Below are 13,396 nucleotides of genomic sequence, written 5' to 3' on the forward strand. Positions count from 1 at the left end.
AAGGGAGTACAAGGTAAAAGAGATACATTCCCTGTCTTGCGGGAGGTCACAGTCTGCAGAAGGATCACGACGGAGATGGTCAGTCCTGGCCTGATGTGAAAAATGCCAGGAGATCAGAGGATGCAGCCACCAGCTGCTTGGAAGAGCAGATGGAGGCCTCATGGAAAAGGGACATTTCAGCAAGACCCTGATGGATGGGAACTCACCAGGTCTAAGGAGAAATGAGGCACAACACACAAAGCACTCAGTAGACGCACAGGCACAGAGGCGAGACCAGCACTGAGGCTGGAAAGAGCAGGCAGATGGAGAAGGGATTCCAAGTGCGGGACACACACCACTGAAGGCTGGGTCATTTTTGGAGATGTGCAGACAAATATTTAACAACTTTACTATTTATTTATTTTAGCACAGATTAGAAAAAAAATACATGCACACATATATTGGTCGCTATAGCGATAAAAGGTAGGAGTAAAGTTATTTTAAAATAATTTCATTAAAATGGAAAAAAGGCTGATTTACATAAAGTTATTAACTAAACTATCACATGTGGCCCACAGATTCAGGAAAATTGTGAAGGTAGTACACGAATAAAGTTTGCGCAACTCTGGGGTAACGCATGGTAAAGAAGCTAGGTGTGTGAGGAGTGGGGGTTTTGGGGACAAGGGGGTTGGTTGTAAAATTGAAGCAGGAGAGACCACTCTGTGACAGCCACAGCTTAAACCTTTGTGTCGAATGTACCGTGCAATAACCATAAGAACGAAATCATCAGAATAACTAACAAGTTTTAAACATTTACAATCTGCCAGTATTTCAGGTTCTTTATGGATATCATCTCAATTCATATTTATAACAACCCCGTTTTACAGGTGAGAAAACTAAGGCACAGAAACATTAAGGGTCTTGCACCAGACAGACCCGCCGGCATTTCATCCCAGATGGTGTGATTCCACAGCGCCTCCGCCAGCATGCTCTACCCGTCTCAGGTTTGAAAAGGACCTCGAAAGTGAATTTGGGGCACATCAGGCAATCTCTCATTCACTGCCTTCCTCTGGAAGTTATAGTAATAGTTAGGACATCCTCTCTGAATTCATACTTGGAGACCCAAGAGAAAACACACACTTGTCATCAACTTTTAAGATACAAAAGCCACAAAATGAAGCAGCTGGACACTGGAGACAAAGGGAAAAACGGCAGACACCTAATCTGGCTGCCAAGGGTAAATTCTCCACAAATCTGAGCGCTTTCCTCCCACTTCCCCCCCAAAAAATGAGGCCCAAGCTATACTTACATCAAGAAACCAGCTCATGCACAGGCCTCATCTCAGATTGGGTTTACACGGCTGTGAAGCCACTGGAGTGCTTATGACTTTGAAGGGTAGAAAGCGTCCACTCTAACCCATCTCTAGAAGCCCCAGGAATGTATCTACAGCACAAATGGCTTCGGGTCTGCTACTACCCATCTTTCAACTGGGTCAATTTTTTTTCTTTACTTTCTCGGGCTTTCAAAATAAAATATGAAACGATCAGCAGCCCCGTATACACGGTGCTCAGAAACCCCAGCCTGAAGCGATTCTCCTGATACTGTTTACATGTTCACTGACTGACGCAGAAGCCATTAGCTGCCAGCTTAGCGATGCTCTGACCTTCCCATTGTCAAGCCTACGGAGGAGAACTGCAAAGACAAGGCCTATAAATTCGAAATAGAATTTCGCAGCCAAACCAGTGAACACATCCATTTTAAACTCAAGGCTAGACATGGAGATTCTAAAATGCATGAGGAAGGCATATCTTCTTCCCCACCATGTGCCCAACCATTGGATTCAAAACAATCCATTCCTTTTCTCTGAACCTGTTTCATCAATAGAGGTTAAGAACACAAAAGCCGGCCACTTCCACATTCCAGTGTAGAAACTACAGGGTCTCTTTCAGAAATACCTTGGCTCAGCCACATTCCAAAAGTGGAATGGATTAGCATGAAAGAAACCATGTACTTAGAAAGTCGATCCTGAGGCAACTGGGTGGTCCTTGTTAGTTGATTTAAGAAATATTTAGCTAAGATGCAGCAGCCCTGTTCCTTCTAGAATTAGCAAACATGACTAAGAAACAACCAATATTCAAGAACTTTACTGTCTAATGGGGAAGATAAGAAATGTTCCTAACTAATTAACGAAGCACAGCTGAACATCTACCAGGAGCATCCGAGCCTAAGTCCATTTACATATACAGTATCCTATCATTTAATCCTTTTAGCGACCCTGTTAGGGATTACGATCATTTCCATTTACTGAAGGAGGATTGAGGTGCAGAGGGTTAAATAACTCAACTTAGGTCACACAAAAGTAAGTCTGACTCCAGAGCCCATGATACAAACCATAACGTGACAGTGCCTCCCAGAAGAGAGCTGACATTTACCAAACCCTGGTGTATACCAGGTACAAGGCGAAGCACTGGAAATGCGGTATGCCACTTAATTCTCAAAAGAGGCCGAAGTCTTAGCCCAGGTACCCTGGAATACAGAGCCTGATGCAAGACTTAAGTACGATTGCTTTCCTGGATGGTATAATCCCAGGGCAGTGAGAGTGAGGGGAAAAGGAACCACATGGCCCACTGGAATCAGCGGCCAAGTTGGAGTTTAAGACTCAACAAGTGGCCAGAAGCCTAAATATAGATCTGGCTGGGAGAATGTGAGATATCTTATGAGACACATCTGATAAAGCCCATGAGGAAGGTACTATGGGTATCATCATCGTTTTATAAATAGAGAAACTGGGAATACTTGCTGAGGGTAGAATATAAAACTAATCAATGAGTCTGTGCATAAAAATGCAATACTAACTACAAGTCAGAATGGCTCCCAGTGAGTCAGTCAGACTGGATTCTTTTTAAATATTCAAAGGAAGACTTATCTACTAGATCAGAGTCATGGAATCATAAAAAATAACAAAGAATCCCAAAGTTCAAGTTAACAGCCTCCTTCTGAGCACTGTTCTGGGCCTTAGGCATTGAAATCGGAGAGGAGGACAGAAGGGGTTGCAGGAGATATTTGTGAGCCAGTCCCCTTCGTGAAACCACACCTACGGTGGGATGGACTCGTGAGGGTAAGACCGACTGATGCCAGACTGATATTCTAATTCCCCTTTTTCTCATTAAATGCTTACCAAGCAGCAATCTGATAACCATGTTGCTTGACGCCAGCCCTAAGAAGGCCATGACTGTATGTCACTTTCCCCACTGTGTTCCAATATGTTGCACAGTGCCCAACACACAGTAGGCACTCATACTTTGGAAGTGAACAGGTAATGAATGCACTGATCATCCTGTCCACGTGACAGTTATAATTCTCACTGTACTATGGTGAACCGTATGAAATTGCCACTTTAAGTCAGTCGAATGATGATTTCAAATGGTACGATCTAAAAAGTCAGTATTTTGTTATTCTGAATCAAAGATGTTTTACTTAATGTGAGACAATCTCTCATGACCTGACCCCTTGAGGACTGAGAAAGGAAGTCTCTTAGATGACAATGCTTCACCAATCTGTGTCATTTACCAGCAACTAATTTCTTCGCAATGCATAAGATCTACAAGAAAGCAATACACGGAAGCTAAAGAAACAAGAGCTCACCTCCAGCTTCCAGGAGTAGAAGACACTTCAGAGAGGAGGGAGCATGTAAACAGGGGCATAAAGAATTGGTGGGAAGTTTGAGAACAGAGATGAAGAGATGAAGCGGGGGGCGGTGTCCAAGACTTACAACAAATGGGAAAGAAAAATTAGAGGTAGGAAGGGATGCAGTGCAATTCAGATAATTGTGAGTGATCAAATTGGGTTGGAAGACAGGGCCTATAGGGGAAAACAATGAGAGAGAAGACTGGAAAGGCTGGCCAAGGCCCGATTATGCATGGCCTCAAAAGACAATTTAAAGCATTAGCAAGTAAAGTCCTTTAAGGGCCACAGGATGATTAAGATCATTTCGTTCTAGGCCAAATGATTTGGAGAATGGAAGCAAGGGACTAGCAAGGCAGCACTCATCAGACTCTCTGATGGAGACACCAAAACAAAATTAAGGTGAAAATGTCCTTTTTCTTTTTAAGATAAATGTGAGAACAAACCACTATTCTGAAAGACACAACTAATTCAGATTATTTGGCTAAGCAAACACTGTGTATCACCACAGTCAGCAGAAGTCTCACCTTTATCCTCATCATTTATAGAAAGATTACAATTGCCAGGCCTCGAAGTCATTTAACCCTAATAGCAACCCTGTGAGGTATGTATTGTTAGTTCCATTTTGTAGAAGAGGAAGCTGACAAGGAAAGGGTGAGAAATTTCCTAAAGCAGCGGCCCCCAGCCTTTCTGGCACCAGGGACCAGTGCTCCGATGAGAATCAAATGCCTGCTGATCTGAGGTGGAGCTGAGGCAGTGATGCTAGCACTAGGGAGCAGCTGCAAATACAGATGGAGCTTCGCTTGCTTGCCCGCCACTCACCTCCTGCTGTGCGGCCCGGTTCCTAACAGGCCACGGACCAGTCCCATGGTTGGGGATCCCTGTCCTAAAGTGTCAGTATTGGAGACCCAGGATTCCCTAATTTGAAAGCCTATGGCTATCAAAGCTGAGAACATTCAGAGACAGGTGCAGTCTTAGAAAGAATAGTCCAAGGCCAGCAGCTCCCAGGAGGGGGAGACATCCAGGGCCAATACCCAAAATACCCCAGAGAGAAATGAAGATCCCAAGGTGGTTCCACATTTAGGGCTCCTTCCAATCCTACCTTGCTTTCTCCTTCAATGACGATGACAGGCACAGTAGTGGCAGGCCAGCGGTGTTTGGCTGGGAGGGGCTTGTCACAATTCCATAGAACTATGATCTGAAAGGAACGGCGGATCATTAGATGGCTTGGAAGGCTGATGGATACAGGCCTCCAACCCAACGTTTCTTCTCACAGACAGAAAGAGAGAGGAGATGGGGATCCGAGCAAGGCAGAATGGCAGACATCAAAACTGATTTTAAAGCGAGTCCTCTCCCATGCGAACCTTCAGAACCTGATCACTTCGACTAGAGAGAGAGGAGAAAAAGAGCAACCTAAAAAATTGCATCAAGGGGATGGGAGAAAGCTGGAGGGAAAAATGGATTTTCAGGGGTGCTGGACCTTAATAAAGTGGTTTCCGAAATTCTGATCTCATGACAATGAGTGAGATAACAACACTGATCAAATTAAATAAAAATGAACATCTGCTATGACCTTGCACTACACCAGGCGGCATGGGAGAAATAAAAGAATTCAAGACAGAACGAGCATGAGCTCATGTTTTAGATTCTCCAGAATGGCTGCTGCTTTCGTGTGACTTTATTATTTCTAATAAATGTGTTTGGTTCAGAAATGCATACTTCAACATGATTTAATTCTTTCCTCATTTATAAGCCTTCTTCTATAAACTAATTTACAAATCAGAAAAAACACTGGTAAAGACTAGGAGAGTGATACTGATTTGGCAAATATTGTTACCATAGATATAATCTTCTGCTCTCAATTTCATAATTAATCATGATTGCTGTGGGAAAAAAAAGTTGACACCTGACACCAACAAGTCTGTTTCTTCTGTTGAAACTTCATTTTCTGGGTCTTCCCAGTGGCATTTCTATTACTTTATCACTTTGGAATTTTAAAACAAAATAATGTGCTTTAAAAAAATGTATTGGGATATAGACAGACAGACAGTTATATGGATAAGATAATATACATATATAACCTTACCCCGGTACAAAGATCTCTTTGCCACCTACCTGTTACCTGTGCCAGATTCCACTCCCAAGGACCTCTAAGTTAATGAAAAGGCCATAACAAGGCATGACAAATGAAAGTGGAGTAACAGGACGTGAACATCAGATGAGTCCTAAGGAGCAAAGTGTGTGGCGGGAAAGGAGTGGGGGTCTCTGGTCCATTAAGCTGGAGGAGGCAGGTGCTGCTGTCAACCCCCGACTCACCTGGGCACAGTACTGGGATTTGGCTGCAGCCACGAGAAGTTTCAACACTGGCTGGGACTGAGAGACCAGGGGGGTCACCGCATGGATGACTGCAGTGAATTTGGAAGGGGGCTTTAAACCTGAAACAGAAAGGGGAGAGGACTCTAATGAGGCACTGAAAATCAAGACTTAAAAGATTACTCCTCCTTGCTCCGCTGCCTCGCCCTGCAGCTAATGTTCCCTTCTACATGTTTTCCCTTCGCCTCTTTTGTCCTGACAGAACACGAACAAGGTGAAAAGCTGCTGGTTAACGGCTGCCTGAGACCTTGATAATTTATAGCTCAATGTCCATTTCCAGGTTCTTCCTTTGATTTGCTTTTCCTCTCCTGGGGGTGCATATCTTTGATCTTCCTTCTGCTTTGTAGGTACCCAAAGTCTAAATACACACACGCATGCACGCGCACACACACACACACCACTCTCAACTCAAGAAAGGGTCTACTCTAGACACTTAATATCTCTGTATGGGTTTAAGTAACTGTGCTCTCTTTCCCAGGGTATTTACATCTGTCTTATTCTTAATTATATAGTTAGGGGTGGGGAGCGGGGGTTGCCTGATCAATTCTATTTCAAATAATAACTAGCAAATGGTAAAAGTGAAAAGAACAGCATCCAGAGCCTGACTAAGCTTTGTATCCTAGCTCTACCACTTAGTAGTGCTGGGATCTTGGAAAAATTACTTAACTCTCTGTTTCCAGAGCTGTAAAATGGGGTTGATACTAATAGTATCAAACAAATGGGGCTGTTATTAAAATTAAATGAGTTAATGAATACAAAGTGCTTAGGACAGGACCCAGTGAATAATAAGCGATCGGTCTTTATTAGTAGCTATCATCATCCCCAACACCATCACCATCATTACTTTGGATCGGAAGCCTCTATACATCCAAAAAACTCTTGATTGTGTAGCAGTGACATAGCTGAGGAAAAAAGTATGTGACTCAGACCTCTGCCCACTGTGTGCTCTGAAGCCCCAGGTAAAAAGGTTTCGTGAATAAGCAAAACGGTGACCAAGAGAAAGAAGTGAGATGGCTTCCCCCCAAATGAATTTTCTCATAAAAACTCACTAAGAAACTGGAGACCAGTTAAAAAGTGCTTTAAAACGTCATTGGTTCAGATCCACTAATTTTGCATTTCAGTAGCTTAAATGTGAAGAAAAGAGGGCAGAAACACTCAAGTTAAGCTTTGAAATTGATGGGATAAAGGTAAGAATCAGACTATATATGTTAAAAGATTATACAAATGTTTGTAGAGTAAGTTATATCATCAAATTAGTACTTTAATTGCACGTCAGAAAGACCTACTATTGAGTCTCCCCACTATCGAGATACACATTCAAGGTTTTACCAAGTAAGAAGAATAAATATGATGGAGGGGTTCTCTTTTTAATGGTGAAGACAAGTCACTGTTCTTTTTCTGTAACAGTTTTAAGAAGTATTATTTACATGTTTCTTATGTGCTGACTTCAAGGGATGATCTTAATGCTCTATAAGAAATATACAGAAATTTTAAGTATGGCCTTAATTTGAAAATTGCTCAGTTCTAAATATGTCACCCAGTGTGGGCCATTCACTGACTGTGATATGGTCCTCATAACACATTTGGTTTGGATGTAAGGGCTCTTCGTCACTGGCTGATATTTCAGACCATGAATTTCTTTAAGTTTCATCTTATCAGTTAAATAACTCTAAAAAGAGTGAGATAGTTATTGAAGAATCATCAGTATCGGTTGGAAAATCTAGAGTCCTTTTGGCACATCGACTGGAAAGATGCTTTACTATGCCGGGGTTTCTCACATCTGAAACAGTGAATGAGGGGAATGTTACCAATATAACTAACTCTATAGGACAACTGGGGCCCCAAATACAAAAGTGTCTACGGTGGTCATGGCAGCATTTCGTAGACCTTTCTCCCTCTGCCCACTTCCATTTGCCTCATCGAGATTAAACTAAAAGCTGCCTGAGAGCAGAGATTGTATCTCATTTGATTTATTTTTATCACCTAGCCTTTCATTAACATAGCACATCAGAGGAGCATAATAAATGTTGAATGAGTGATAAATTTCTCCCTTGTCATATATTCTTAAATCTTTCTCCTTTCCCTTTATAAATTCAGTTTTTCTTTGGTGTGAGATAAAGTCGAGATAGTGAAAAAAAATTAGGGAAAGCTCTTCTAGCTCAATTTTATATATGATGCGACTTTAAATTATAGCTACCCCATTGTCATGTTCAAAATGATCCATAATTTGGGAGCCTATTTCTCAAAAGGAAATGATGCTACTAAATACAAAATGTAGCTGCTCAGATAAGAAAGTCATTTTTCTCATTTCGCAATGCTCTGCTGGATTTATAATTCTTGACCTTGATACACCACTGATGACAGGGCTCTAGAAAGCAATCTCCGATGAAGACAGTTAGGAAGACCCCGCTATAGAATAGAAAAATCAAGGGGCTTTAACTCTCGACAACATCTGGAGGGTACACAAGGGTACCCACTGGAAGGAACTCACTTACCTAAATTAGCATAGTAGTAAGGAAAATCTCCCAGATAAGACGAATACTGTGGCAGTACGAACAATCCTCCAGGATGTTTGTTCCATATTAAACTGTTACGTGATATGTGCTTGAATATTCTGTCCTGAATAATCTAGAAGATGAAAATGTAGCACAGGGTGAGGATGAGGTCCTGACGGCATCTGATAAGGACCATGCTCAAATCCAAACTGGAGCAATGAAGACACCCAAAGTTACGACCCGACCCCCCGACTCTCCACTGATAAAAATATCTGAGACACAAAGGGAACGACAGAGTAATGGAAAAGAGTGAAAGAGATGAATTACAGCCAATCGAGTTTCCTCACTACACTTCTGTTAACCATAAACTTTATCTTATCTTTCTATAATAGTAAGTCCGTGCTCGTTTCAAAGTAGAGTGTATGGAACGGTGTCCTTGCTGGCTGAGCAGTGGGTCTGGATTCATACTGAGATTTGATCCAGGGCACAGAGACGTCAACGAAAACCACGTGAAGACTAATCTGGAAGCATACTGAGGTATGACACATTCTAAAAGGTGTAGAGGTTTTGATCTGTCGCTTTAATTCAGGAAGCAGATTTATTTGCTTGTCATAGTTCATTTTCCTTTCAAAGTCAACTGCAGGACTCCAGGCTACCGGTTAGCTGAAGCTTTCCTATATTTCATCTCAAAAAGTAGAGAGTTAACAATTATTGAAAACATCCTATGTAATAGGACAAGAGCCATGGCATATGAAGACTAATAATAGCCAAGCTAGTTCATTAGTTTCTTTGGACTTTGGGACCCTGAAGATCATTAAATTCTACATTTAGAGTCAAACATTCTCCCATCCTGAATCATTTGTCAGATGAATGTGATTAGTCCACTTTACGGATTTCTCTCTGTGACTTTCAAACTCTTGTAATTATACCAACCACTCATTAAGATATGATTTGGCAAATAATTAACTTGATACAGAATTTCATGTTTTCAGCAATGTTTTTTTTTTATAGTTGGAAAAAAAAAAGAAAAAGAAAAAGCTAGCCATATGTCTCAAGATATTTAAAACCTAAATCATCATTTTCCAGGTCCCTCTTTAATGCAATGTGATTTTAAGGTCATTTTAAATGGAGTTTTATTATTTGTTAAGGTTATTAACACCCTCGTCTCATCCCATGTGGTGACTAGGCAAGTAATAAAGTGAGATACATTTATCTTTGCAAACCTTATCATGTTTATATTTCTTAATGAGAAAAAAGGAAGCAAAGAGGAAATTTAGAAGAACTCCAATACGTTAGTTCAACAGTTTCTGCATTTTCTCTTTCCCTCAGATCAAAATTGCTAATTTTATGTGCTAGGTAGAGGTTTCTAATATGATAGAGATTTCAGGAATGTAGCTAAAATATTAATGCTTACTCTGTGGTATAACAGAGATGTGTTAAAATGTCATTGTCTAGGCATGGATTATGAGGAAACGGTCATGGTTGTGAAGGGATTTTACATGGCTAGCCATTCCACTTTGTATATCATTGATTCCAGTTTTTATTATTTGTCCAAATCCACTGTCTATTTAGTTTCTTTTATAGTTTTCATTTATAGTTTTTCAATTAGATCGTCTTTTTCTGCTGTCCAAATTTAAGTTCCTTCCAGTATGCGGTCACTTCAATAAATATTGATATCAAGACGCAGAGTAAATTGACAACAGACAGGATCATAAATCTGACCTATGTACAAATGATATGGGCTCAGAGATGCCACAAAATGGGTCACTTCAGGTCTCCAAGTGGTATGCTTCTCATTGTGATAGATTTGTTGTTTTGGTTGAGTAGCATATTGTTATCTTTTCGAATTTAAGGATATAATAATAAGCTGTAGTACACTTTTGAAAGACCAATAAGCATTTTATACTCTCTTCAAAATGGATCTTGACAGAATAATATCAGCAAAGATATGAAAACAATAGCACATATTGAATTTAATCTGGGTCAAGCAAGTGGCTACCTTCATGTCTCGCTTTCCTTTTTTGTAATAAAACAATAAAATATCAACTATAACAACCTCTCAGAATTGTTAGGAAGAGCTGCCTAAGTTTTAATACTTAAGACTTGGTTTTTTTTTTTTTGCTATTAATAAAAAATTTTCATTCCTGTGTTCGTTTTCTAGGTACAGATTTTTCCATTTTTACACAGCTATATCATAGTTATTATATGTTATAGGTATCTTTCCATATTACTAATAGCATTTATGGTTTACTTATTCTAAATGCCCAACAGTGCAATTTTTTTCCATGCAAAGTGATAAACACAATTATGAATTAAGTTTTCTAACCTTTAAGATTGATTCTTTAAGACTCTGTCAAAGGGTATAAACAATTTTAAGGCTCTTCATGTTATTGCCAAATGTTTTTCTAAAAGGTTTCTAGCAATGCCTTCTCAAAAGTTTGAAAGAGTATGGATTTCATTTCACCAAATAGAAAGGTCATTTTGTCCCTTTCCTAACTTCCAATTCTCTCTATTGCTACACTGGACAGCATCCCAGGATCCTTTCAAGGCACTTGGTATCCACTCTTATTGCTGTGAAAGAAGACATTACCTTTAGGGGTTGGATGCTTCTTTGGCTATAAAGAAAACCAACACAGACATACACACAGACACATATACAGACACAAGATTTTTTTTTCATTATAGTCTCAAACGACACCCTCAATAAGAATAATATTAATGTGAATTTGAAGGGAAGAACGACAGGCTCCTTATTTTTCTTTTTTCTGTGCCATATACATATATTTAAATAATGGAAAACAAGGGATCTTCAAATCTATGGTGTCATTCTGTGTGGACCTGACTTGGTCTTTTGACCAAGCAACGTTACCTAATACATGCAGTGCCATCATATGTAACCTCACTCCAGGCCAAAGCAATCTTCTATTTCCATTATCTCATTGATTTTAAAATTTCATTGTACAACAGCATCAGCAAGACTATTTTAAATGCACATGGTTAGATAGCTGAAGAGAAAAATGGAGAATGAAGACTTCATAAATGTCCACAAAAAATGTGCTTTCCAAGCTACCATTAGCCGTTTTCGTATATTATTACAATCTCACGCACTTTTCTTGTGCTCGCCATGATTCTGACTGAGCTCCTACTGCTCAATCCTCTGTGCCAGGTTACTGCTGTGCAGTATTCTGACAAAAAATGAAATCCATGAAGGAACACTGACATTCAGTATTTTATCATTGTCCTCACCATTACTTCTCAATTTGCACACGCGCACACACATACAATATTAAACACCAAAGAGCCTAGCTCTTATGAAATAGCTCCTTAATTCCAAGATGCAGAATTAGGAAATTTCAGTCACACTGGAAATACTGTACTAGTCGAATCCCAAATACAACAGCGTGGAGTGCAACGGAATGTATTAACAACTTGACCCCGGCATTGAAGAGAAGGATGAGGTATCCTGTTTTCAATTGTGTCTAGGTACTACCTACAACTCTACAGCTCATAATCTCCAAACCTAAGTAATCCCTTTCTCATGCCCTAGTATACAGCAAGCAAAGAAGAAAGTGTTTGAGTGCAGAACATCCCGAAAGCAAGGGATCCTCAAATCTATGGTGTCTGAGGATAACTCTGAATTATCCTCATACCTTAGGACCTCCAGCAGGGATCAAATGATTTACGTTATCTAAGTTCTAAGCCAAGTGGTCATTTATGATATGCATTAGTTAAATCATTCTTATAAGCAAATTGGCTTGCTCACTTGTGTATGTGGATGTCATTTTCTGCTATTTTCTCTGCTTTTCTGTTTACATTGGATTCTGGGCTACTCTGAGTCCTGAATTAAAAAGGGAAACTGGATAATATCTCTCATGCTATTCACTTGAGAGGTCAAACTGTTACAATCTAATCTTGAAACCTTATATAAGGAGATTTGATAGTTGTCATACATTTGAATTAAGTATATAGTTTGCAGTGTTTTCAAAACAACTATCGCTGAAGAACGCCATGGCTTAAATCCAAGAGGAAAACAGCCTTTCCAGGCACAGAGATGAAAAGAGCTTGACTTAAATTCCTACTCTGATGAATAAACACAACCAACTGTTACTACAGGATAATTGAGCACTGGTAACTTAACAGGCAAGAGACCAGATCTATGCAATAAACCAAACTCAAAAGAAATGTAATTAATGAGATACCATTTTCATCTGGCAAATTAGCAAAGTTGTGTATGTGTATGTTTTAATTATGATCCTTATGACTGACAAGTGTGCAAGAGAGGGTCCCTCTCAGACAGTCTGTGAGATTCTAGATTGATACAACCTTTTTGAAGAGTAACTTGACAATACATATCATAAGCCTTAGAAATTACTAAACTCTTTGGCTGACTATTCCCACTTCAAGGACTCTATCTTAAAAAAATAGAGGCTTAGGGTAAGATACATGTAGAAACTCATTGCTCGAATAAAGAATCTGTATCTACAAAAAAAATAGTTAGAAACAGCATTAATAGTCAACAATTGCAGACTGGTCAAATAAATAGAGGTTCATCACAGGATGGCATTCAGAGTGAAAAAAATAAAAACATGTAGTTGGGTGTATGAGAGTAGATGACTAATAGGACAAAATTAAAAGGCCAGAAACAGACCCAAAGATGCTTAAAAGTGGCATATGAAAACACTGAGGAAAGAATAACTTAAGAAAACTATTGAGACAACTTCACAACAATTTGTCCAAAAAAAAAAAGGTTGTATTTTCAATACAGATCAAACGTAAAAGTAAACTGGATTAAATAGGTAAATGTAAAAAATTAACCATGAAAGTACTAGAAAAATTCGTGTGTGTGTGTGTGTGTGTGTGTGTGT

At 39.7% G+C, this 13,396-nt stretch overlaps 1 protein-coding gene across 2 annotated transcripts in view; it reads right to left on the bottom strand.

The window, feature by feature from the left end:
- EXT1 (exostosin glycosyltransferase 1) overlaps positions 1-13,396 on the bottom strand; it is a 272,395-nt gene that overhangs the window by 12,665 nt on the left and 246,334 nt on the right. For both annotated transcript variants that reach the window (XM_023530785.1, XM_011360372.1), the window contains 3 exons: positions 8,532-8,664; positions 5,980-6,098; positions 4,766-4,861 (listed from right to left, as the gene is read on the bottom strand). In XM_023530785.1, coding sequence (XP_023386553.1) covers positions 4,766-4,861; positions 5,980-6,098; positions 8,532-8,664 — 348 coding nt within the window. The remainder of the gene's footprint in view (positions 1-4,765; positions 4,862-5,979; positions 6,099-8,531; positions 8,665-13,396) is intronic.

This window comes from Pteropus vampyrus, unplaced genomic scaffold (assembly GCF_000151845.1).
Source record: "Pteropus vampyrus isolate Shadow unplaced genomic scaffold, Pvam_2.0 Scaffold54, whole genome shotgun sequence".
Taxonomy (NCBI): domain Eukaryota; kingdom Metazoa; phylum Chordata; class Mammalia; order Chiroptera; family Pteropodidae; genus Pteropus; species Pteropus vampyrus.